Below are 27,478 nucleotides of genomic sequence, written 5' to 3' on the forward strand. Positions count from 1 at the left end.
TTTATATGAACTAACAGAAAGTAAAATTACAATTACATGTATACATAGGTCCCCATCTGGCAGTTTTGAATTGTTCTCTGAAAGTTTGGAAAATCTTCTGAACTAACTAAATAGTCAGTCAAGATACATCATTATGCTTGGAGATTTGAATATTTTGTTCAAGGATAACGGTTAAAAAAGTGCAGAAACTGGTTAATCTACTAAAAACATGCAATATGGAGATATGCGTAGAAGATATCATCAGATACAGCAGCAAAAGTGAAAGAACTATTGACCAAATATTCATTGGTAAATCAAAATGTGGCTTTAAATCTGAGTTATTGGATACAGGTTTCTCTGATCATCAAGCAATTAAATTGATTTTGGAGAAATCTCATGAGAAAAGTGACAACAAGAGATATATTGAGTGAAGATTAATTAACAGCATTAGGATCTTTAATCTCATGATAAAAAATATAAACTGGAACATGGAAACCAAAAGTTCTGTAGATATAAAATTCAGCAAGTTCTTGTCAAATTATAAATACTGCTACAATATTTCATTCCCTTTGAAGAGAACAAAAATAAACAAAAAATCAAATTCGTGGAAGACAAGTGAAATCAAATAGTTATCAAAAAGTCTTAGAATGCTATACAAGTGTGCAAAGCAAAATACCTTGAAACCAAATGTAAAGTGTTATAGGAAAAAGCATAGGGAAGCTGTAGTTGGTGCAAAATAGAAGCACAATGATTCATATATCAGAAAGGGAAACAACAAAATGAAATCAATGTGGAATGTTATTAATAATCATACAGGCAAACATGAAAATGCAAGCAATAAAATCACCTTAAAACACAGAAATGAAATTGTTGATGATCCACTTCTAATAGCAAATATATTTAATGATCGTTATATTAATGTAGCCCAAAACCTGATCATAGGTAAATATAATCCAAAGACAAAGTTAATAACTTCAATAAATGAAAGTACAATGTAGCTATATCCCGTAACACTGGAAGTAGTACAAAGGGCTATCAGTAAACTAAGGAGTAAAATGACCTGTGGATTTGATGGTATCCCTGACAAAATTATTAAGTATTGCACCGATAATGTTCTCTTTCAACTTGTGGACATAATCAACCACTCCTTTGAACTTTGAAACTGGGGTGTTTCCAAGTAAACTTAAGCAGTCAACAGTAATACCAGTTTATAAAAGTGGTGACAAGTTTGAGATTAAAAATATGACACCACTATCATTATTATTTTGAACATAATAGAAAGAATAATGTGTAACTGATTGCTATACTTCCCAAACAAAAATAAAGTTCTTGTAAATGCACAGAATGGTTTCAGAAAAGGCAAACCTATGCAAATGGTTCTCTTTGATTTCCTAAAACTTGTTTGCAAAGCTATTGAGGGCAAGGAACTGATCCATGGGTTGTTTTAGGATCTTTCCAAAGCATTTTATCTTATAAATCATAATCTACTACTGTCAAAACTATATAATTATGGTGTCTGTAGTGTTTCCTATTAGTAGTTCAAGTCATATTTAGCTGATAGGAGACATATAGTGCAAATTTCTCAGGATGGCAAGGTGTACCATTCTGAATATAAAAAGAGTTAATTATGGGGTGCCCCAGAGCTTGGTATAGGGACCATTGTTATGCTTGGTTTTTATTAATGAACTACCACAACAGTTTTCAACAGCTGATACTATAGTATTTGCTGATGATACAGCTTCTTTATAAAAGGGAAGTATGCTTAAAGATTGCTGCAATACTGAAACAGTGTTAAGTGCTTATTACACATACATGCATAGTCTACTGAGGTATGGTACAGAATTCTGGGGAATCACCTCTTTGTCTTTTAAACTTCAAAAGAAAGCTGTAAGATTAATAAGTGATGCTGCTTACAGAGAATCATGTAGAGGTATTAAAAACTACCAAGTTTCAGCTTTGAATAGTGAGATCCACAATTATCAAACAACTTACAGGGATGACTATCATGAGGATGTGCACAGAAAATCAATATCTCAGGACAATGTTGTTTATAAACAAAAAATTCTCTACAATGCATTGCCTGGTAACATAAAAAAAATACCAAACATTAATACATTTGAAAAAGAACTAAAAAATCTTCTAATAAACAATAGCTTCTACAGCATTAATGAATACCTGGAATTTTGCTCAAATTTGTATGTCTGCATCATAATCTCTCTAAGCAAAAATTCATAATTATCAAATTATTCCTAGATAAAATTAAATTTCTTTCATCAATGTCTGTATCTAATTATGCACCTAACTTTTTCGCTCTATGTTACTATGCCTATTTAACTAAAGTGCTGTTATTTAATAGTTTCAGCAAAACCAACCAAGGTGTTTCACTAGCTCTTATTTTATCTGTATGTATGTATGTAATTTTTTAATCCAATTAAGCAGAATAATGTTTTGTTATAAAGATGTGTTGTTAATCAAACAATGGAAAATCCAGGATGGAATGTAACAATACAGGATGCCCCACTCAAACCTCCCTGATTTCAAGGACCCAGGAAAGAAAACCCAAGGTAGATATGAGAATGAAAAATGCACCACATTGTAGAGCATCTCAAAAAATTTATATTTCCCACATCAAAAGTGCCAAGTATCATCACCATAATGCGTCCTTGTCGGCTGAAGTGAAGATGGTGACTCCTCAACAGCGAGCGCATGCAGTAGTGTGGTTTGCAGAAACAAAACTGCCGATTGCTGTGCAAAGAAATTATCGTCATGTGTATGAATGTGATCCACCCGATGTGAAAAAATTAAGGAATGGCATAGAAAGTTTCTGGCAACAGGAAGTGTTCTGAAACATTCTGGTGGTGGATGTTACAGAGTTTGAGAATAGACAGTGGAGGACATCAGACAAACATTTCTCAGAAGCCCACGTAAGTCAATTTGTCAACCATCTAGGCAACTTGATGTACCTTGATCAACACTGCATTGTGTAGTTCACCAGCATCTTTGTATGTGTGCTCACAAAGTGAAAAGTCTGCAACATCTGACTCCTAACAATAAACCACACCGACAACAATTTGCTGCAGATATGCTGCAGTGTATTGATATCAATGTCAGTTACTGGAAAGATGTTTATTCCCAGATGAGGCAACCTTTCATCTATCAGGAAGGGTTAATAGGCATAATGTTTGGATTTGGGGTTCACAAAATCTGCACATTGTCATTGAACATGTTCATGATGGCCCTAAACTAAATGTCTGGTGCGGGCTAATGCATGACAGGATTGTTGGACCATTCTTCTATGCAAAACAAACAGTGAATGGGTCAGTGTATCTGGACATGTTGGAGCACTTTTTGTACCCTCAGACACAAGGCTTGCAACGCAACATCATTTTTCAACAAAATGGAGCTCCACCACACTTCCAATGGCTGTTCGCAAGTTCCTGAATAGGAAATTTCCCAATCGTTGGATTGGACATGAAGGACCCAGTGCCTGGCCACCATGTTCACCCAACATTATGCCGCTTGATTTCTTCACGTGGGGATTCGTGAAGGACGGTTGGTATGTGACCAAAGTGGACTATATTCCTACATTGTGACATCGTATCACTAATGTGATTGCAACAATAATAGAGGAAATGTTACAAAGAACTTGGCAAGAAATTGAATATAGACTCAATATTTTTCATGCTACAAATCGTTCACATTTAGAGGTGTATTGATGATAAATAAATAAGTTATTTGAGATGCTCTATAATGTGCTGCATTTTTCAGTGTCGTATCTACTCTGGTTTTTTTCCTGGGTCTTTGAAATCAGGGAGGTTTGAGTAGGATACTGTGTATTATGAAAAGGAAAGTTGCTACTGTTGATAAGGTTGACGAAGGTCTTAATGGCCAAGAGCTTTATTTGTGACAGTATTTTCCTTGTACCTATCTGTGACTCAGCATCTCCACTATGAGATGTGTTGATAAGAACGATAAGAGTTTGTACATGATGTAAATATATAATATTTTGCACTGTTTTGTACTATGACAAGTCCAATATCATGAATGTGTAAATATGGGTGCTAAATAAATAAATAAATAAAATAACTAAATAAATTGTTAAGACAGATGTAATCATTTTGGAATTATATTCCGTAGGAGGCAACTGAAGTATGTGTGGCCAATAGGCTACAGCCTAAGTATAGTTTGTGACCCAGCTCTCAGACAGCTAAAATCACAGTGTCAACTGAGAGGTATTTCCATGCCTGTGATCTAGTTTGCACACAGCCTTTGGTGATCCCGTGCCCCTATCACTCCACCCGACTTGTTATGTGATTGGGTAGTGGGGGCAGAGGTGGCAGTGATTGCAGCATAAAGGAGGTAGGATGTTGCAAAGGTGATTATTCTACAGGTATACCCAAATATCTTGGCAGGGTATGCTGTCAAAAGACAGTGTTATGAAGACAACTCTGCCCAGCTTGACATCTGAGAACACTACACACAAAATCTTTGAGGTTTGCTGATGACAGCGAAGGACTTTTAAGAGCAGTTGAATGGAAAAGACAGTGTCTTAAAAGAAGGATATAAAATAAATATTAAGAAAAATAAAACACAGGGAATCAGATTAGGAAATGAGACACTAAAAATATTAGACGAATTTTGCTATTTGAGCAGTGATACAATTGATGATGGCCAAAGTAAAGAGAATATAAAATGTAGACTAGCAGTGGCAAGAAAGTGTTTCTAAAGAAGAGAGATTTGTTAACACTGAACGCAGATTTAAGTGTTAGGAAGTTTTTCTGAAGGTATTTGTCTGGAGTGCAGCCTTGTAAGGTAGTGAACCTGAATAATAAACAGTTTAGACAAGAAGAGAATAGAAGCTTTTGAAATGTGGTGCCACAGAAGAATGCTGAAGATTAGATGGGTAGTTCATATAACTAATGAGGAGGTAAATACATTTGTGCCATTACTTGATTAAAAGAAGGCATCAGTTGGCAGGGGACATCCTGGACATGAAGGGAGAGTTTCAGGAGGTGGGGGGTCTGGGGCTAAAAATTATAGAGTGAGGCCAAGAGATGAATACAGGAAGTGGGTTCAGTAGGAGGTAAGTTGCAGCAGTTATTCAGTGATGAAGAGGGCTGCACAGGATAGAACACTGTGGAGTGCTGCATCACATCAGTCTCAGTCCAAAGACCACATTAACAACAGCATTTAATGAAAATTTGCTTCATCCATTTAGGTGTTTATTTATACACAGCATAGACATTAGCTCTGTTCTGTTATTGTGAATCCTAAACCATTTTTCACATTCAGATATCTGAACTGTCTTATAAAAGAAAACACAGTTGAAAAAAATATCCAAGTCTTCATGGAACATTTGCAGTTCATAACAAAAACAAAGCAAAATTATGAAATGAAAATTAAGATGACACAAAGGCACTAAGTACACTGCTATAACATGAATGATCGCATCAAAAATTGGTTAACTTCCGTTGTTAGTAAATTCTACCTGAGAAACATTGACAGTGATGTGACATGGTGTTATTTGATGTGACATTGTGGTCAGAGTGAATTCCACTAATTGAAATGCATTGTGGAATATTCTCATGTGAAATGATAGTAAATGTGAATTGGCCTTAAGACAGCATTGATCAACTTATGTGTGAATATTGTGATGAGTTACTGCTGTTTGAAGATTACTTTGTAAAATGGCAATGTTTGAAGGCTGTGTGGTGGAAAGCAAGTTTATAATGCACATTGCAGCAATGGAACATTGCCGAAAGTCTGGCATCTCTTTATGTAGATTGGTGAATATTCTTTGTAGTTCTAATAAAGTTGGCACATGGTTGCAAAGAGTTTACACTTCAAGATTGTACTCACTTAAATAATGAGATATGACTTTGGTATGCAGCTTTTCTGGCATAAATGCGCTATTCTACACTTATACTGCAGTAAGACTTTTTCCATTGTTGATGAAAACATCCAGAGTAGTTAATTCAATTAACTCTTCAATCTCAAATTAAAAGTAAAGAACTGTGTAATAAATATTTGTTATGAATAGTGGTTGTTAATTACTGCAGTAACCTTGCCCTAATGCAGACTAATTTCAAATTCCTGTAGGCATTTGAAAGACCTAATTTTATTTTGTGTTGCAAAGAAGCCACTACAAAAAGCTCAAAGAATCCCATTTACATAATCAAACCATGGTTAGACAGGAAAATAGACAAGTGCAGTTTTAAAGTAAGTGAAAGTTACATTGTCTTAAATTGGATGTAGTCACTGGATGCTAGTGTGAACTGACCTGAGACTAATGTGCTCTTACATAGACACAGTTTGCATTCACTTTCCAAGTCATTACACAAGTGGTATTTCAAAGAAATGTTGCAACTGGTTCAAGTTTCAAAAGTAGTTTAAGCTGAAGTTAATTTACTGCTCTCACTAACACAACTAACACTTTTTTTGTCAAGTGATACACTTGCCACTATTTATAGAAGTATTGTTGTTGTTCAAGTCAGAAGTGAACCAACAGTTACTTAACTGTAAGCATGACTGAAGCAATAACTTTTTTTGTTGATTCACGAATACACCAGTGATTCACCCAGGCTAATTATAATATTTGGTGTTTAAATTTTTTGTGTGAGTAGTGGTAATTAATTACTGTGTTTTGGGATAGTGTTTTTTGGATTAATGGGGAGGCTTTACAGCTAAGGTTACTCGCATATTACTTGTGAGTCATCTGAATGCTTCTGAAAATCAATTAAGGCTACACACTGTTGATGACTGTTTACTTTCTCATTGGTATTAATAGTCATTTCCATGTATTATAATTGTAGTGTGGTGCCTTCCTGCCCCTTACATGTCTGAATGCCATAGAGTTCTAATGATTTTCTTTCTGTAGGTAAATTGAGTTACACATAACAAAGCATTTTAGTCACTCCCAAAGTTTCCTATAAACAACTCAAAATCGAAGAATGTATGAAAGAATGAGGGGTAGGATCTCATTGCAGTATTCCTTGATCTTGAAAAACAGTTTGACTGTGTTAACTTTACTGCATTTCTTGTCAAGCTAGGAAACCTGGATATTAGAGAAACTTGCCATGGGTTGATAGAATGTAAATACAAAATTAATGTGCATGTCAGAAAGAACAGACACAGTTGACACAAAATATATCAAAATTAATTCACTGCCTGCAAATTCCTTGACATTAGCTATGTAACACATATAGATTTACTACCCAATACTGACATTAAAATTTGTGCCAGATCAGGACTCGAACCTGGATTTCCCGCTTATTGGAAGTGGTCACCTTTATCACTTCAGCTATCTGTGTCACTGTTCTACACTCCTATATCATAGTCTACTAAATTCATCACCTAATGCTCACAGCATTAATTGGATTCCTAGAACAGGGAGAATGATGCAATGAGGAATACAGACCAATGTTATTGTTGTGTGTCTGCCTAGGCTTGCAACATTCAAATGCACATCTGGAAGAACAGATGCTGTTAATGATCCACAGCTGTACAAAAACATTTTGAAGTTAATTCACTGATTGGAAATTCCTTGACATCAGCTGCATTAGGAATAGATCTACTACCCAACAGTGACACATACAAATTTGTGCCAGACCGGGACTCAAACTTGGGTTTCCCACATAATGTCAGCAGTCCCCTTAACCACTATTGCTGTCTGTGCATGCTTCCAGTCCAGCACAAATTTTCATATGTCACTATTGGGTAGTAGATTTACACCTAACACAGCTGACATCAAGACATTCACAGCCAGCAAGTTAATTTCAAGGCAAATGTAAAATGTTTAAACAGCTGTATAGAAGATAATTGTGGGTGAGCAGATGATATTGTTCCCCATTTTATTTCTGCACAGTAACAATGTTCTTTCTTAAATATGACATAAACCAAAAATTAAAATTATGCTGTACATTATTAAATGAAAATATGTGTCACATCTTGATGATGTGAAGTCCAAAAGTGGTTATAATAATTTATTTAAGAATCTCAAGACCTTTTTAACTATTTCAGTTGAATTATTTTTACTACGTATTTTGAAGATTCATTTGGTTTATCAGTTATTGCAAATGTACCATATTAATCGTTTATGTTGTGCAATTGAATACACAGCAGAGAATATCCTTAGCTTTCACATAAAACCTGATAACAATCCTTTCAAAAGTTTATGTTATTACTTTTTATAACTGGATTATAATATTCATATAATATCACATTAAGAATGAATTCATCCTGATTCATTTGTATTACGCGGAAAGCCACTTGCATAAATGAAAGCATAGTTTATCTGATATTTAACCTTATATAGGTATAGTAATGATTATTCTCTAGTGAGATAAATGTGATCTCTCTGTATTCAAAGCATAATTTGGTACAATTTTCTGCATTCTTTTGATTTAAAATGGCAAGGACATTTTTAGGTACAGGATTAATTCCATAAAACCTGAATTTCACTAACAACATTTTCTTAGAAAACGATTCCACAATGGTATAGTTTGATATTTGTGTTAAAATAACATTGGCTATTACTGCATTACATCTACATCAACATCAGTTCTCTGAAAAGTGGTATGAAGTGCAAGATACAGGATACTCCCCATTGTATTAGGATTTCTCATTCCATTTTTGAATTGAACACTGGGAGAGTGACTGTAGTTAGTATAATCTAGATTTGTGGTCCTTAGGGAGCAGTTAAGGGCTGGTTGTAGAATGTGCACAGATTCTTTGCTTAATACTGGTTCTTAAAAAATTTGTAAATGGGCTCTTCAGGATTCTTTGTGTCTGACTTCAAGTACCTGCTTTTTCAAGTTTTTCAGCATTTGTTTATTGCTCCACCATGAATTAACCAAAGTTGTGACATTTATTATGTCCTTTTTGTACACTTTTATTATCCCCTCTTAACCCTATTCTGGTTAAGCAATATTCTAGGATGAGTCACACAACTGTTTTGTAAGCTATTTCCTTTGCAAAATTATTGCATTTTCCCAGTGTCCTACCAATAAATACAAATTCTGCCAGTTGGTTAACCTATGCTTAAGTGAATGTGAACATTCTATTTCATATCCCCTCAAATAATTACTGCCAGGTATGAGTTGGCTGCTTCCAGTTGACATTCATTGATATCATAATCATAGGATACTATGCTTTTGCATTTTGTGAAGTGTGGGGTTTTATGTTTCTGAATGTTATTCCAAGTTGCCAGTTTTTGCACCATTTGAAACCTTATCAAGATCTGAGTGAATATTTGTGCATCTTCTTTTCAGATCATGCTTCATTGTAGATAACTGCATCTTCCAGAAAAAATTTAAGGCCTCTGTTAATATTGTCAACTAGAACATTAATTTTCACCATGAGCATTAAGAGTCTCAATGCAGTTCCCTGGTACATATCTGACAGTACTCCTACATCTGTTGATGGCTCTCCATCCAAGATAACATGCTGTATCATTGCTATTAATAAATCCATAATCCAATCACAAATTTTGTTTTGCATCTCATGCATGTTAGGCCAGGTAATGATTCTACTGATTTCTTTTTTTCAGAAGTCAGGAAATGCTACATCCATCAACTTGCCTTGATCCATGGCCAGTGGGCATTGGGTTTTGCATACCGAATCCACACTAGTTTGCATGAAGAAGGTAACCCTCTTTAAGATACCTCATTACATCTGAAGTTAGAATATATTCTAAGACTCTACAATATTTGGACATTATGAAATTGGACAGTAGTTTTGTGGGTCACTTCTGCTACCCTTTTCCAGACAGGTGTGACCTGTGCTTTTTTTCTAACCATTGGGCAAAGTTTATGGTTTAAAAGCTCTATATTACTTTGTGGCTACATTAAGTGCTAAATCAAATGCAAATTCTGTATAGGATCTGACAGGGATTCCATCAGGCCCTGGGACATTGTTCAGTTTTATATTAGTAGCTGTTTATGGAAGCTATTGGCACTAACATTTAAGTCATTAATTCTTGCAGTGGTGCAAGAATTAAATTGAGGCAGTACTTTGGAATCTTCTTTGTAAAAGAATATTTGAAAATGGAGGTCAGTGTTTCTGATTTTACTTTTTTACCCTAAATTTTGTTTCCAGTGTCTTCCTTGAATTTATTTGGATATTGTGAGAGGTCTTTTCATAAGATTCTGCTGCAGTACACAAACACATTTAACATTCAATAAACCATGCTAGATATTCAGATGCACATGAACCTGAATAGGGCACAATAGTAGAGAAACTACATGAACATAATAAAACTGACATATGCCAGAAGTAAATTTGTTCAGAAGTAAATTTATTTTCAGAACTATTTTTAGTCATTCACTTCATGTTACAGAGTGATTCAACAGATCTACAAATGAGATGATTATATGACACACAGACAGGAAATCTGTTTCTGATAAGAACATTTTGCTGCTCTGATGATACTAACATTGTTTTGGTATGTTATTTTCAGAAAAACTTCATAAAATGTAAGAACTAACATTTAGTGAACTCTACAAATTATGAGCCAATATATCAACTCATAAGTCATTCCATATTTTGTAAAATTAAATCTGTTTGTTAGTGCATGGTACTTACTGAGAACTTTGCTGTTGAATACGTCCATAGCTGCCATCACGGTCACAGTTCACGTATGGCATTTCTGCATAAATTGTTCCATGGATTTCAAGTTTCTCACGTATCACATTCTGAGCATATTCCATACTTTCACACTGTCTCAAATACTGAGTTCCAACTTTTGCTGCATCATCTGAAACATTAGTTTTATCAGGCTTCAGCAAAATTCTTCAAAAATTGCTTTATTGGAAATTAACCAAATTTATAAATAAAGAAATGCTAATAAATAATTTGCACCATGGATTTTAAACTGGAAAGTCAACCACTCAGTAGTTCAAATGAAATATGAGTAGCAGTAAGCACTGGAAATCTTGTGTCTGATGTACTGTTTTAATCATAGGAAAGACTTCATTGTCATTATTTATGATCTACTGTTGCACAAATAAAATAATTATTACATGTTAGTTAATATGCATAAGTTCAGTTTGTTACCTGGTAACACAAATACGTTTGAAATGCCTGTCCATGTACACACGGATCTGCATGAATGCAGGCAAAAGTGTCTGATAAAGTATATTAGCTTCTAAATAAATCATACATTACATCCTTACATCAGTAAAGACAGTTATTATTATTATTATATATTCTGAGCAGCTTAATTTTCTATATCCTGCACCAGCATTGAAAAAAGAAAAGGATTTTCTTTTCGTGTAGGATGCTCTTTCAATGAAGAATCCTGCCTTTTGGAGTGTTACTTGTACTGAAAATTACTCTGCTCTCAGAGACCCAGAAAAGTAGAAATAAATAGATTACACTATTTCTTCGATTTACCAATGATTATCTTTCAGTCATTATGGTGTTTCCTTTGATAGTTTGGGGTTTGAAGATTTCTGTTTTAACAATAATACTAAGTACTTTGTGGTTATAATTAAAGTACAGCTACTCATAGAGGTTCATAGTTAGCCATAATTACTGTATGACATCAAACCTTGGTAGATATTGTAATGCATTAATACAGAACTGATTTATACTAGAAAAAACTAGTTCTGATTTTGGCCATCAGGTGCTAATTTAATGCTGTGGATGCAAGAAAGACATATAGAAATATTTCCATATGTAACAGATTAGGAATGGGATGTGGGCAGAAAAGGTCAAACAATTGAGAAAGCCATAATGCTGATTTTATTATTAACCATCGCTTATGCTGTTCATTCAATATGAATACCAGAGATGTTGATGAGATACTGAACAGCACCAGATTTGCACCTGGTGGCCAGAATTGGGACTAAATTTTTCCAGCATAGATCAGTTCCATATTAATGCATTAGCATATTTGCCATGTTTCACTTGTATATGATAGTTACAGCACACACTGGAACTCCATGTGTAGCTGCACTTTAAATATAACCACCCAGTATGGGAAAATCATGTCAGATTTTGTTTGGGAAAAGAGAAGTATCAAATATTTATTCCATTCAGTTGTCACTTTTGCTGTACAATTTTGCAATTCTTCAAGACCAGCCTCACCAAAATTTGGTAATTGCATTCACTTTGCTATGATTTTAAAAATGTTCTGCTGTGGCCAGTTACCTGTTCCCATTTTCTGTGGGAGCCATGACACTCTAATAAAATGTAAAAATCACACACTAAATAAGTTTAAAGTCTATATCGCTCTTCCTCGACAGAATTGTATGTCAGTGCTCTCTCTATATGTGTACACATACGTGCACACACGTGTGTGCACCTGTATTCTGTCACTGTGCATCTAAATAATGGGAGTTTGTGTGACCTTTAACTTCTAGAGCAGCCATCTGAATGCATTGATGAATCTACTATGTGGTGGTGTTATAGTGTTTGACAATCCCAATGAGGTGTGCAGGGAATCATAAACAGTCAGCACAGCAAACAAGACAAGGTACTTATTTCATATGTGTCACATACTGTTGCTTTGGTTTATGAAGTTTGGAAGAAGCCAAATTGTTTGTTTACATTTGTACAGGTAATATAAGTATTCAGTTTTTCCTCTTTATGGCCTCTGTTAGATTATCACATTATCATGCAACACATCAGTATGCTGCCTAAATAACAATTAAATACACTAAAGAACTTGTTAATAAGAACAGGTTGACAATAAGTTGTTAATTTCAGACTACTAATAATGCACCATGAGTAGGGAAGGAAGATTGTGATAACAACTTATAGTTAGGAGCCATCCTGGCTTATGTAGGTAAAATATGTAAATAAAGAAATTAAACTTTTCACTAGAGGGAAGACTTGAACCAAGGACCTCTCGTTCCACAGCTGCTTGCGCTAACCACGGGACCACGGTGCTCCTGAGCTCAATTAACCTTGATGTTGCCTATCTTGTGCATGAACTACTCAGTTTGTATATTTTGCTTATTTTTCATAGTTCCACACAACTTCTTCCTGTTTTCTCGATTGATCTGTGTTCAGTTTCTCAAGGCCTATCCAGTGTTCCAACTTATATCTAAATCTGAGGGGGGTGCGATGGGGAGGTTCCCTTGTTAGCGAGAGTTGGGAGAACTGCAGCTGTCTGTGAAAGAGACTTACAAATCAGTTGTAGAATTTTCTCTTGGAGATAGATATCTTAAAAGTTTTAGAAGCAATGCAGAGTCAGGTAGATAGAGATGGAATGATGAAATGAGAAGAGAATGCCATTATGCAATTTCTAAAGACATCATGGTTTTAGGAGCAAAAAGCTTCAACAAATCACATTTAAAGAGATAGTAAATGTTTTTTCTAACTATGGTGCTTAAATGTTGACAATATTTTGTCTCATGTTATTCAGTTTCAAAGGAATAAAACTCATCAGAAATAGATATTAACAATCAGTAACACATTAAAAAATATGTGCAAAATTCAGTTAGATAACAAGCATAAATACATCTAACAAACAAATAAATCAAAAAAGAAGCTCAGCTCAGCTTGTTTTGCATTTAGATGTATGAAAGTCATATTAAACCATTCTAAATATTTTATCTTTCTTGTCTAACAAAATTATCATCTGGAGCACTACAGTTAAAAATACAGTAAGTATTCCTCTAAAACAAGTGAGAAGCAAGAACAGCCACATGAACGATAGAAAAATAATATACTTTCCTTCCTGGTATAAGATTCAGAGGGGGGCAGAGCTGTCTATGGTGGTGAGAAAGATCTCCAATGGGCTACCACATGACATAAAGTGAAAGGTTGAAAATCTCAATAAATTCAAAAGAAAATTGAAAACATATTGTATTAGCCACTCCTTCTAAGAATCATCTGATAATTTAAATTCAAGGGTGGAAGATTCTTGTTAGCTGCATGAGAAGTAGTAGTGTTTATTGTAAACAGGTCTCTATTTTATTGTACAAATATAACTGCTGTTGTATGATAATCTCAGAGTGTCCCCCATATGTATACAGGGTGTAAATAATAAATAACTGTTTACAATGAGCGATACAATAACAGTGGCATAGAGAAAGTTGAGATTAACAAATTGATATAGGACACTTATATCCTATCAACCCAGCTTCCAGTCTCAAATTGGCCCACCAAAGCCACCTAAGCAACAGTATACACATACCACACAATATTTTAAATATGTTCAAAGTACTTCATGTTCATTATTGACTGCACATTCATTAAAAAATCCACTACTTCAATTACAACCTTTTGGTAATTTTCAGGTGAGTAACAGGTGCTGTAAGCACAGCTGTAGTCATCAATGAAAGGAATAAAATCATCTGAGTTTCCAGTGATCATGACTGCCTTACTCACATAGACCATTGTTATATGACAGACAGGATAAAGACACATGAAATAAAACTTGTACTTTTCAATATCCTCGGACTGCCTTGCATCACTGACATAACCAGCTTTTTCATCAACATTATTTATTTAAGCTTTCCCATGAAGGTAACAAAACATAAAGTACTTTTATAAACAGTATGCAAAAATTAATCATGTTTACAACTTGTCCTAAACTTAATCCTGACGACCACAGTAGTTTCATAGTAAGAATGCATGACAAACAAAACAATATAATTATGCAATGGAAAATCCAGGATGGAATGTAACAATATTAGAGAAGGAAAGTTGCTACTCACCATATTGTGGAGATACTGAGTCGCAATAGGCACAACAAAAAGATTCACACAATTATAGCTTTTAGCCATTAAGGCCTTTTGTCAGCAATAGACACACATACCTGCAGACATGTGTGCAAGTTGCATTTGTGTGAGTGTGTGTGTGTGTGTGCATGTGTGTATGCCTGTTAATTGCTGACAAAGGCCTTAATGGCTGAAAGCTATAATTGTGTGAATCTTTTTGTTGTACCTATCATGACTCAGCTTCTCCGCTATATGATGAGTAGCAACTTTCCTTCTCTAATATTATTAAAACAATATAATTGTTAGTTTTATGTTGTTATAATTGGCAATGTTTTGATGTAAAATTTACACAAACATCAATTTCACATTTTGTAAGTGCAAGAATAAGGGACTTTTAACATTCATGGATGACTTCAGCCAATACCTTATACAGTGTGCACTCACTGGGTGATAGTCACCTTTAAGGTGTTGTCCACAAAATAAAAAAGTTTAACAAAGAGGTAAGTGCCCTAGGTTATATCAAACCAGAAGCTCACATTGACCAAGTACAGTAACAGTTACTTCTTAAAAGATGACCAAGAAAGGCTACATTGTGGCCTGTGGTGGTTCAAATGATATTGCACACAACAAAGGTTTGCATGCTGCTAATGTGTTAAGAACAGCTCTAAACCACTTGAAGCATTCTAATGTAATTATATTTGATATTCTGCACAGATATGACTTAATACAATCCTCGTGTGTAAACAAGGCAGTAATAGCTACAAATAGACATTATACAGAAATCTGCAGCAGTTCTGTGAATATTCTTAGGATTGAAGCTCACAAATTTGGTAGAGAACTTTACACCACTCATGGCCTTCATCTCAACTGGTATGGTAAAAATCAATTAAAATAATTTGTGACATAACTGCAAATACAAGGAGCAATGCGAACCCAGGACAATCAGATTTGAATGTAGAGTGTACCACTACACAAGATAATTGTAGGACTGGGTATAGGTAGACTACATTGGACAACTGACTGGTAAAAAAATGAAGTAAAAGTACTATCAGTGTGTGGGAACCGACCAAATTGGAGAAATGGATAGTGAAAAATTCCTTGCCCAGACCTTCAACTGAAACTTCTTTTTTAGAGAAAACAGTGTAATTGCTTCTGCTAAACAAAAACTGGCAACATATCGCCAAACCATTAGATACCTCTGCAGTACGATCAGTGAACTTACAATCAATATCCAAGAGCCACAAGGTATAGATTACACCCATGTTTTGTGCTTTAGTGAGTACCATATTAATTCTGGCATAGAAAAACTTATGATAAATAACTATTACATAGCATCATCACTTTGTAGAAAGAGTAAAGAACGAAGTCGTTTTGCCATTTATGTTAAAAAGTGTGTCACATGTAGAGCAACTGATGCAGAATTATTGTTTATAACAATATATGGAAGTGTGTGCCACAGAACTGTTTTTGAATAATTTCCAAATATCAGTAGTTACAATGTACACAGCACCTTCAGGGAACTTTAGTCTCTTTTTGAAGAACTTAGATGCTTTTCTAAAATACACATTCAAACAGAAAAGACCAGCAATAGTGCTTGGAGACTTCAGTGTAAACTTTCTAACAAATTCCAGAGACAGATCAAACCTAAAAATCTGAAGTCCACATATAATCTTGCTTCTGTAGTTAGAGCCCTACTACAATAACTTCATGTAGAAGCACAGTGATCGATAGTATATTTATAGACCAGACCAAAGTAAGCAATACAACTACCAGGCAAGTACTAAATGGTCTCTCTGGCCATGATGGACAAAGACTCGCTATAAATAGTGCAAGTATTTATGAGAATGGTAGGACAATTAATGATGAAACTATCCAGACTTTTAAATCTCATCTCCAAGCCACAGACTGGAGACCTGTGTATAATTTAGAAAATGCTGATTCCAAGTACAATCTTTTCAGTAATGAAGTGGCACTGATATTTGAAAGTACCCTCCCAAAAATATGTGTAAGACCCAAACCACAAAAATATACCAAAAAGCCCTGGGTAACCACTGGTATTAAGATATCATGCAAAAGGAGACGAGAGCTGTACATCATCACAAAAATTTCAGACAACCACAACCACCTAAATCATTATAAAAAATACTGTAAAATAATAAGTAAAGTTATTCAGAAGTCAAAAAGTTTGTATCTGTACTCCAAAATTAATAAATCTAGTGACAAAATCAAAACATTATGGGAAGAGATAAGGAGTGAGACCAGTGCAAATTGCCCCAATAGGTCCCAAAAGCATTGTACACAGTAACGAAGGTAGACAAGTACAAAATCAAGAGACTGTGGAAAAAATTTTTAATGAGCACTTTTTAAGTGTTGCTGAGAAAACAGTACACAATGGATCCTTATAAGAGGCCTTAAAAATAGTGAAAGGTCATTTCACAAATTCCATAGAGTAGATAGGCATAGCCTCTACAACAGTGCAGGAAGTAAGAAAAACCATTATTTCTTTAAAAAGCAAAAATCCAACTGCTGTTGACATCTCCAGCAAACTGCTAAAAGCCTGCTGCAATCAGTTCAGTGAAATCCTAAATCATATATTCAATTTCTCTCTGAAACAAGGTATCTTCCCTGACAGGATGAAGGATGCTATTGTAAAGCCCCTCTACAAAAAGGGCCATGCTGCAAATGTTACATACTATCATCCTATATCACTCTAGACTAGATTTTCTAAATTCCCTAAAAAATTATATATGCTGGGATTGTCAGTTGCCTAGAAAACTTTGCAGTAATTGGTGAAAACCAGTTTGATTTCAGAGACATTATCACCACAACTGAAGCTATATTTCCATTTACCAATCAATTCATTTTGGAATGCCTTGCCAAAAAGACATTACCTGTGGGGATATTTTTCAATCTGGCAACTGTGTCAGTCATAGAATACTTATAATGAAAGCATGCCACCTTGGACTCCGAGGACAAATGGGCAACTGGCTCAAATCATATCTACAGGGCAGGCAACAGAAAATAGTGTTAGATGGGAACAGTACGCAGGTAGAAGGAGTAGAATCTGACTGGGGAACAGTAAATTTTGAGACCCACAAGGTTCTGTTCATGGTCCCCTGCTATATCTCATATATATCAATGACCTACCTTTGTCCTCAAACAAAGCACGCAACTTTACAATGTTTGCAGATGACACAAGTACTGTGATAAACAATAAGACATCCCCTGATGTAGAATTAAGTGTCAGCCAATTACTTGAGGACGTTCTGAATTGATTCACAGTAAATTCTCTGTCAATAAACCTCAGCAAAACCGATTCCATTAATTTCCATTCTGGTCACAAAAGCCAGCAGGAGATAAACATCTCATGTGAGAGCCAGCAGATGGAGAGGGTAGATTGTTTGAAATTCGTGGGCATACATATAGATAACAGGCTTAACTGGGAACACTGCATCCACCAAACCCTGAAAAGGCTTACTTCAACAACATTTGGCATCCAGATAATCACAAAAATTGAAGATATAAAATATCTCAAAATCTGCTTACTTAGCTGCTTCCATTCACTTATGTGTTATGGAATAATCTTCTGGTGCAATTCATCACTGTCAAAAAAAGTCTTTACAAGTCAGAAAAATGCTGTCTGAATTTTGTGTGGAGTGCCTCCAAGAATATTAACCATTACTTCACAATATTGCTTTTCAATCATGACATTCATACTTCACAATCCCTCTCAATGTGAAATGAATGAAACATACCATCATCACAACACAAGAAGGAAATGTGACATACACTGTGACCTGAAAAATTTGTCTCTAGTGCAAAAATGTGTAAAATACGTGAGCACAAAAATCTTCAATGCACTTCCACATAATATTAAGTGTGTATGAGGTAATAATGTACTATTTAAAAGTAATCAAAATGAGTTCTTACTTGAAAAAAGTTTCTATTCTCGAGAAGAATTCTATAGCAGGGACAGCTAAGATTATTTACCATGTATTGTCATGAAATCCTGAATCAATATATTTCACTGATTTAATTAGATTAATTTGTGATCTGTGAGTAAATAAGATGGTAACTTTCACCTTAAAAAACTGTTTAGATAAGATCTGAAAATTGTATCTTAACCTCTGTTTGTGAGCATGACTAGAACTTACTGATTGTGTTACTTTATTATTGTTTTGAATTTGTATTCTTAATTTTTGTTTATTGTCCTGATGGAAACAAATGTAATAATGAATTAAATGTTTTGACTTGTTCCACATCTGTGGATACCATGTAAAAATGGATCTATGTAATACATAAAAGCAATAAATAAATATGTTGTAACTTAGGTGGCTTTTGTAGACCATTTAAGGGTGTTTCCTGACTTGACAAATTGCAAGTGTTCGTCTTGACTTTCTCTACACCCCTGTAGTACATTAAAACAGCTATTGTTTACATACTCTATTTTAAAGTATCAGTAACAGATAACAGTAGCTGTTTAATTTAAATGAGAAGCAGTAGTATTTTTCAGAGTCATGATATTCCTGTTAGTTGTATTGTGTTAAATCTAGCTCTGGTAAATACAGATAACTTATAGTACTTTAATAATTGTTTATGCAAGTTCCAACCTCTGTGTCACTTTGTTGATGTATACACTGAATTTTGTGACATCCGAGTAGGTCTTCCTTCATGATGTGATTCACCTTATAGTATATTAATCATTGCCACAGAGAGGAGTGTGTGGAATGTGGAAGAAAGTCAAAGATATACATATAATTTAATTTAAATAAAATGCAATGAAATGACTTAACATAACTAAAAACTATTGTATTACAGTACTGGTGCTAATTATGAAATAATCTAATACATTAATTTTCAGAGTTTATGTGAATATGTAGTTGAGGGGCTGTGCAACAGAAAGTTTTTTACTCCAGTCCAGCTCTTCAGCATTATCTACACAACATTTAATATGCTCTACCAGGTTATAAATACATATGTACCCACGTGTCAGCATTTTATCAGTACTAATGTTAAGCCTTCAAGCCCTTGTAGAGGCTGTTTTTGGTCTATGTGTTACATTATGCTTCTTACTATTTTTGAGAAAATAAAAATATTGGTGATAACAAAGGACCTTAATAAATAATTCTTATAACATGCTTAGGTATTCTGAAAATACTCTCCCTCTAAGATGATTTCCTTCAAATTTGTGCATAACCCTTAACTGACATAAGCAATCAATCTGACTCCATGTTTAGCTGACTCACAGAGCTTTTTGTCTTGAGCTAGTGACAATGTCTCAAAACAGGAATGAACTCAGTATGTGTATCATCCATATCTGACATTATTTTTAGTAGGTTACTCTCAATACCATAGCTCTGCTCCCTGTCAGTACTGTTTCCTACTTCACCCACTATCAAAACAGGAACCTCATTTCCAAAATTTTTGTATGAGAAACCTAGATCTTCTACCATTTGACTATAGCACAAACTTGGCTTGAAGAAGTTTGGGAAATGGTTCTTGTTTCCTAATTCTGAGCACAATGACTGGTTCATGCCTCTTCCATGACTACCACCTAACAGCAGGACTTCCTTCTTTTTTTCCAGATTTCTGTAAAACCATCAATTTCCTATTGGAAGCCTGCTGTGCCGTTGCTACATCTTTGCATACTAGGAAATCTTCTTTATCTAACTGATCTAGCAGAGTGAAATACAACTGGCTCAGCTAGTAATCTCATACCACAGCTTAGTGAATTATGTGATACTCATGGTTTTTGTCATCTAATGCACTGCCTGTCAGGAAGAATTGTATTTTACTTTATTGGTTAAATGATGGCAGGTAAACAAAAGACTGTCTCTTTCATTTAATGTTCTTAAACATAATTTTGTGATTGATAATGCAGCAGTGATATTGTATTTTCACTGTTGGCAGTAATTAAATATTATAAATTTGTGAACAAAAAAATTTCCTACTCACCAAAAGTAGATTTGAAACAATATTTTCAACATAAATACTGACTGAAAAATAGATGGACAAGTTTCAAAAGTAAAATTTTGTATGATAAATGTAAAATGAACCTAATGCAAAAAGCCATCTCAATGGCCTATTTATGAGATGTAAAACACTGGGATTCTAAATTATCTGAAAAAGATTGTACTCGTTTATGACTTAGAGCTCTGAATGTTCAACTACCTTCCTATATCAATTGCTTGTATTGCTCTGGTACTGATTCTTATCCAGATTAATGCACTTGCATTTTGATGAGATGTGAGAATAATATAGATTTTACTGAAGATTTAGCGTGAAAGGAACTTTGATAGAACTATTAAATACTTCTCTCTTCCTGTGACACCCATTTCTGCTACTATTTTCAACTTCTCATTAACCTTTGCAGTTAATTGCTAGTAATGTCAAGCTATGCCTTAAGGGTCATCACTTTTCCTCTCCTGTTCAGATATTATCCCATCCCTCAGATAGACACAATAATACCATGTAAGAACCTCACTTACAGTTCCATTTGCCACTGCACTTCCGTCCACTTGATGAAGTCATCTATTACAAGAGCTGCACTGCACCCCAGAAATACATTTCTACAGAAACTCAAACAGTTCACCCTTATTGTTGTGTACAAGAAATACAAAAACATGGACTAACTAATAAAAGTACATCCTTATACTATAGAGTCAACATTTAAGTTATATAACACTTAGCGTGTAGTATTTTTGAGTAACAATAAAAATAAAATACTTTTATATGGAAATTCATTCATCTCTGGACAGCAAAAATTTAGGCCTAGAGATGCTGATATGTGATTTAAAATTCAAAGAAATATTTAAAAAATAGGAATCATGAAATGAAATATTCAAGTAATGAATTCAGCAGGACACTAATGTGTGCTCAAAATACAAAATATTCTTAAATATTACACTTAATCCTTACGAAAAATGATGTTATTTGGAAACACAAAATAATGGCATAATCAGAGATATTATGAAACATAATGAATGAAGAAATGAATGAAGAGAGGAAGCAGAAGGGGAGAAACAAGGGCAGAAAACTACATGTAACAGTTCAGCAACAAAAGATTAGTTACTTTAGAACTATTGAGAGGAAATTTGTGTATACGAATGGCTAGCTCTAATAGAATCCTTAATTTAGTTCTGCACAAACTACATTATGGATGATTTTATGGTATACATAATTATGTCCTAACTCTAATAATACCTCTATCTCTCTATCACAGTATATTAACAATTATAATAATTAATGCATAACACTGAGTATGCTTAGATATTGTGTAGGTATGTAACTGGGAAACATTCTAAAGCATATGAACTGACTGAACTATAGCATAGCTTGAAAAGATGACAATTACTCACAGCAGGGGAGAGTGGTCATCATGGTTTCTGGAACAAAAACTGAAACTGGGTTCCCAGTTTTCTCATCAGCACACCAACAGATCTCCGAATCACACTGAAGAACCTCAAAGTTACCATCATCACTGCAGTGAAGGGTTATATTTGTCCGTCCTTGTTGCTGGAGCTGGGTTACCTTCCTACTGCATGCTAGAAATATTGTACATGCAATAAATAAATACATTACATGATTCAGCATCAACAACATAAATATTATTACTTTTTTACAACTAGTTGGAAAAATATATACAAAATATTTGGAGGGTTCTCAGAGAATGTTAAATTCTGAGATTATGAAAAAATAGAAATGGAAGAAAATACAGATCCAAAAGAGAAATTACAAAAACTGCAATGAATAAAGTTATTTTAACAGTCAAAAGTTTTTATGAATGGAGGAATCAAAGAAAATACTATGCTGATGCAAAAATTCATCATAAATTCTGTCCTTTAGTATAAAAATGTGTTTGCAGAACACTTTTTATGGCATGACAACTATTATGCTGGTAAATATCACTTTAATATATACAGCTGAAGAAAATATGTGTTATATTTGAGTTTAAGAAGATGGAGTGGCAAGTGGTGAAAGAAACAGTATAATTCATTGTAGGACTAATGTCCATACCAATGATGCAAACCTTTTTCTATATCTATGGGGAGAATGTTATTATTCTGTATGGACCAAAAGTCAATGGGACTATGGTGGGAGGTGGAACTAGGCTGTAAACAATAGGAAGGCAGTAGTTCATCACCCTTGGCAGGTCAGCTGTGGAGCATGAATTGGGTGTCTGGTTGCACTCCAATGTGTCACACTAATATCATTGGTTAAACATTCATTTTATTAGTGTGCGAACTAGAAAACACTCATTGATGCTCAGCAATGGCAATGCACACCAGAGTGGTTGCTACAGATGACACGTGCAAGGTGCTGAGGTAAGTAAAGGGCCTGCAATCTCTGACAGCTCACCGCATCACACTAAGAGGAATGGTGATGCCAGGATCACTCTCAGAACCAGCCATAGGTCTGCAGACAGAGTAGGTCAAGTCTCTTGGTGGCAGGTTGTGGGTTCTATTTGATTCACAGACCAGTGTAGACCTGTCCACTCAAGATTGAGGTTGTCAGACCTCACCCATCTGCCAAAATATGAGTGGTATATATATGGGCTTGGGGCATACATGTTTTGCTGAGGAATTGATCCCCAACACATAAGCCCCAACAGAGTCCACATCTGAGCTGTGAAGCAGTCAGGTTTCCAAGACTTCAGTGGCTCTGCCTTTGTTTTCCATTGATAATCTTAAAACTCTGATCTTGGCTGGCCCAGTGATGTGGTAATTGCTAGGTGTTGAAAGTAGACTTTTTGTTCTACTGTCAAGCATGTGGTCAGCCCCGGCCTCTTGCATTTGCCGTGGTGACACCGTTACTTTATTCAGCCATGTCAAAAATTGTGATGACACTATACAACCTCCCCTCATTGGCAGATCTACCCTCCAGAGCTCAGCCCATGGTAATTCTGCAAAGACTCGACATATATCCTGAAAATTGATAATTGTGTACAGTACTTTCAGCTTTACCCTTACAATAATCAGCTTAAGCCCTAAGGTTCATAGACAGTGTACTTCACCTAAATGCCATATCAATGATTAGCTCAATGGCTTTTCTCCTTACTGTAGATGGCCATTAATCCATTCAATTGCCACTTAAAAACTAATTAAATAACATTACCAGCTTCTTTGCTTTCAATGTGTCCCGTAATAATTAACAGTAGAGTTATTCAATAAATTCCTTATGGTTATCAGGTGGTTTCCATAACGAATCCCAATTACCTATTCTTTATTGGCTAGGGGTAATTCAGTCCATCTCATGTAGCTGTAAGTTCACTGAATTTCCCTCATTTTTACCCAATTGACCCATCCCGTAACTAATTAAAAGATAGTACTAGAAAATTCTTTCCCTCTTAACAAATTTCCTTAACAAATTATCTTTGCACAGTGAATGGCCTTAGTCAATTGACCTGTTATGTTTGACATTTCTTACTTTGTCCACGTGCCAAAAGTTTCCATTAGGTTTTCTCAGAAACCACACCCCCAAGACTATGTCCACACATAAACCACAATCTGCCAACAGTTATTTCCTCCACTGTAATGATAAGCACCTAATCACAAACTGGATCCTTCTTGCAATATTAGATTTCCTTGCAGTTTGTGAACTACATCATGTGAATTGAACATTAGCGATTTTTTCTGCAGTATAATTGGTTTTTCCTTCATGACAGACATGCCTTGATGATGTTTATCACTGGTGACAGCTACGTGGAACAATAGTCCCCCACTTTCTACTGTGCATTGCCAAAGGTCAATTTTTGTATGAAAGTCTCTCTTATCCACATTACATTGCAAGTGTCATCACTTTTGTGAACCTCCTGCACCTCAGGCACAATCTCCTGTCAGGATTTAGCTTTGTAGACCCAACCACAGGTGGAGATGAGTTTGTATCCTCCAAAGATAAATGTGTCTGTACTGCTTCATTACTCAGAATATCCATAACACAGTTAACATTATTAATAGCTTGTTGCACATTCTCAGCAGTATCTACAACAAAATTACTATCTTCAGTTCCTCTCTGCATGACACAAAAATCATCAACTCATGTGTTATTTGTTTATTTACTTACATGTTAAGTTCCATAGGACCAAATTGAGGAGCAAATATCCAAAGTCATGTACATGTTGGTACATGAAATTACAACATAAAAGAAATAACAGATAAAAATAAAATGTTTATGAAATCAAAAAAGTCAAACCATAAATAAACACAATCAACAATTCAACTATAATCAGCTTAATTTTTCAAGGAACTCCTTTACAGAATAGCAGGAGTGACCCATAAGGAAACTCTTCAGTTTTGGTTTGAAAACATGTGGACTACTACTAAGATTTTTGAATTCGAGCAATAGCTTATTGAAAATGGATGCAGCAGTATACTTCTCACCTTTCTGCACAAGAGTTAAGGAAGTCTGATCCAAATGCAGGTTTGATTTCTGGTGAGTATTAACTAAGTGAAAGCTGCTTATTCTTGGGAATAAGCTAGTATTGTTAACAAGAAATGACAGTAAGGAATATATATATTGAGAGGCCAATGTCAAAATACCCAGACTCGTGAACAGGGGTCGACAAAATGTTTGTGAACTTACACCATTTATTGCCTGAACTGCCCATTTATGAGCCAAAAATATGGTTTTAGAATGGGAAGAGTTACCCCAAAATATAATAATATACATCACAAGCAAATGAAAATAAGTAAAGTAGACTAATTTTCATGCCAAACGATCGCTCATTTCACATACCATTTGAATAGTAAAAATGGCAGCATTGAGTCTTTGAACAAGATCCTGAATGTGGGCTTTCCATGACAGTTTGCAATCTATTTGAACACCTAGAAATTTGAACTGTTCAGTTTCACTAACCATATGCCCATTCTTTGAAGGTTTTGTTGAGTTGTGTGTTAGAAACTGTAAAAACTGAGTCTTACTGTGATTTACCCTTAGCTTATTTTCTACAAGCCATGAACTTATGTCATGAATTGCACTATTTGAAACTGAGCCAATGTTGCACACAACATCCTCTACTACCAAGCTAGTGTCATCAGCAAACAGAAATATTTTTGAGTTACCTGTAATACTAGAGGGCATATCATTTATATAAATAAGGAACAGAAGTGGCCCCAACACTGATCCCTACCTACCTCCTCCCCTCCTCCTCCCCCCCCCCCCCACCATTTGACCAGACCCCACATCACAGTCATTCTCAACGCTGTGAATAATGACCTTTTTCTGGCTGTTGCTAAAGTAAGAGGTGAACCAGTTGTGAGCTACTCCCCATATTTCATAATGGTCCAGCTTCTGGAGCAATATTTTGTGATCAACACAATCAAACGCCTTAGTTGAATCAAAAAAGATGCCTAGCAATTGAAACATTTTGTTTAACCCATCCAGTGCCTCACAGAGGAAAGAGAATATAGCATTTTCAGTTGTTAAACCACTTCTAAAGCTGAAGTGTAGATTTCATAGGAAGTCGTGTGATATAAAATGATCAATTATCCTTACATACACAGCCTTTTCAATAACTCCATCATATCCATGATAGTCATTTAATTATTGACTGAATCTTCCCCTTATCTGTATCACAGAGGAGTATTTCAGACATCAATCCTGGAAAGTCATTTGCCAAGAAAGTTATATGATTCCCTGTAGAAACTAAATTTTTATTTAATTCACCAGCTATGCTCAGAAAATGATTGTTAAATACTGTACATATATGAGATTTATCAGTAACAGAAATATTTTTACTATGAACTGAGTTTATATCATCGGCCTTGTGCCGCTGACCAGACACTTCCTTCACAACTGACCATATGGTTTTAATTGCATCCTGTGAATTAGCTATTCTATTTGTTTGCCATATACTCTTTACCTTCCTATTAACATTTTAAGCACCTTACAATATTGTTTGTTATGAGCTACTGTAGCTTGATTGTGACTGCTTCTAACATTTTGATATAGCCCCCACTTTCTTCTACATGATACTCTTTTCCCGCTAATCAGCCACCAAGGCTGCCTTTTGCTGTTAGTATGCTGTTTAGCACATTATAATGGAAAGCATCTTTCAAAGAACATGAGAAATGTATTAAGGAAAGCATTATATTTGTCATTCATTTTGTTGGCCCTATAAACATCTTGCCACTCTTGTTCCTTAACGAGGTTTAAAAAACACTCTATTGCCATTTTATTAGCTTTTCTACATAGTTTGTAGTTACGTATAATGTTTGTTTGAGTACAAAAGCCTTTTAGTGTTAAAATTTGTGCATCATGGTCTGAAAGGCCATTCACCCTTTTACTAACAGAATGCCCTTCTAATAATGAAGAACAAATAAAAATATTGTCTATGGCTGTGCTGCTGTTCCCCTGCACCGTGGCTGGATAAAACATAGTATGCATTGGATCATATGAATTTAGGAGATCTTCCAACATCCTTTTTCTTGCACAATCACGTATAAAATTAATATTGAAATCACCACATATAACTAATTATTAGTACCTCCTTCAAAGTGAACCAAGAACCCTTTCTAGCTTCTGCAGAAATATTCTGAAGTCAAAGTTAGGGGACCTATAAACAACAACAATTAGAAGTTTACTTTCACTATATTCAACTGCCCCTGCACAACATTCAAATACATGTTCAGTGCAAGCCATAATACTGTTCCTTATGTACATGGCCATTCTCCCACTCAATAAAGAACTCCTTGAAAAACAGCCAGCTAATCTGTATCCTGGTAAAGGAAGCCTCTGAATTGTCAAATTATTTAAGTGGTGCTTCTACACTCCTGGAAATGGAAAAAAGAACACATTGACACCGGTGTGTCAGACCCACCATACTTGCTCCG

At 35.0% G+C, this 27,478-nt stretch overlaps 1 protein-coding gene across 2 annotated transcripts in view; it reads right to left on the reverse strand.

The window, feature by feature from the left end:
• The window catches only part of LOC126183757 (uncharacterized), a 166,778-nt gene that overhangs the window by 45,442 nt on the left and 93,858 nt on the right, over positions 1-27,478 (reverse strand). For both annotated transcript variants that reach the window (XM_049925984.1, XM_049925983.1), the window contains 2 exons: positions 22,007-22,192; positions 10,561-10,732 (listed from right to left, as the gene is read on the reverse strand). In XM_049925984.1, the coding sequence (XP_049781941.1) occupies positions 10,561-10,732; positions 22,007-22,192 (358 nt within the window). The remainder of the gene's footprint in view (positions 1-10,560; positions 10,733-22,006; positions 22,193-27,478) is intronic.

The sequence above is a fragment of the Schistocerca cancellata genome, chromosome 4 (assembly GCF_023864275.1).
Source record: "Schistocerca cancellata isolate TAMUIC-IGC-003103 chromosome 4, iqSchCanc2.1, whole genome shotgun sequence".
NCBI classification, from domain to species: domain Eukaryota; kingdom Metazoa; phylum Arthropoda; class Insecta; order Orthoptera; family Acrididae; genus Schistocerca; species Schistocerca cancellata.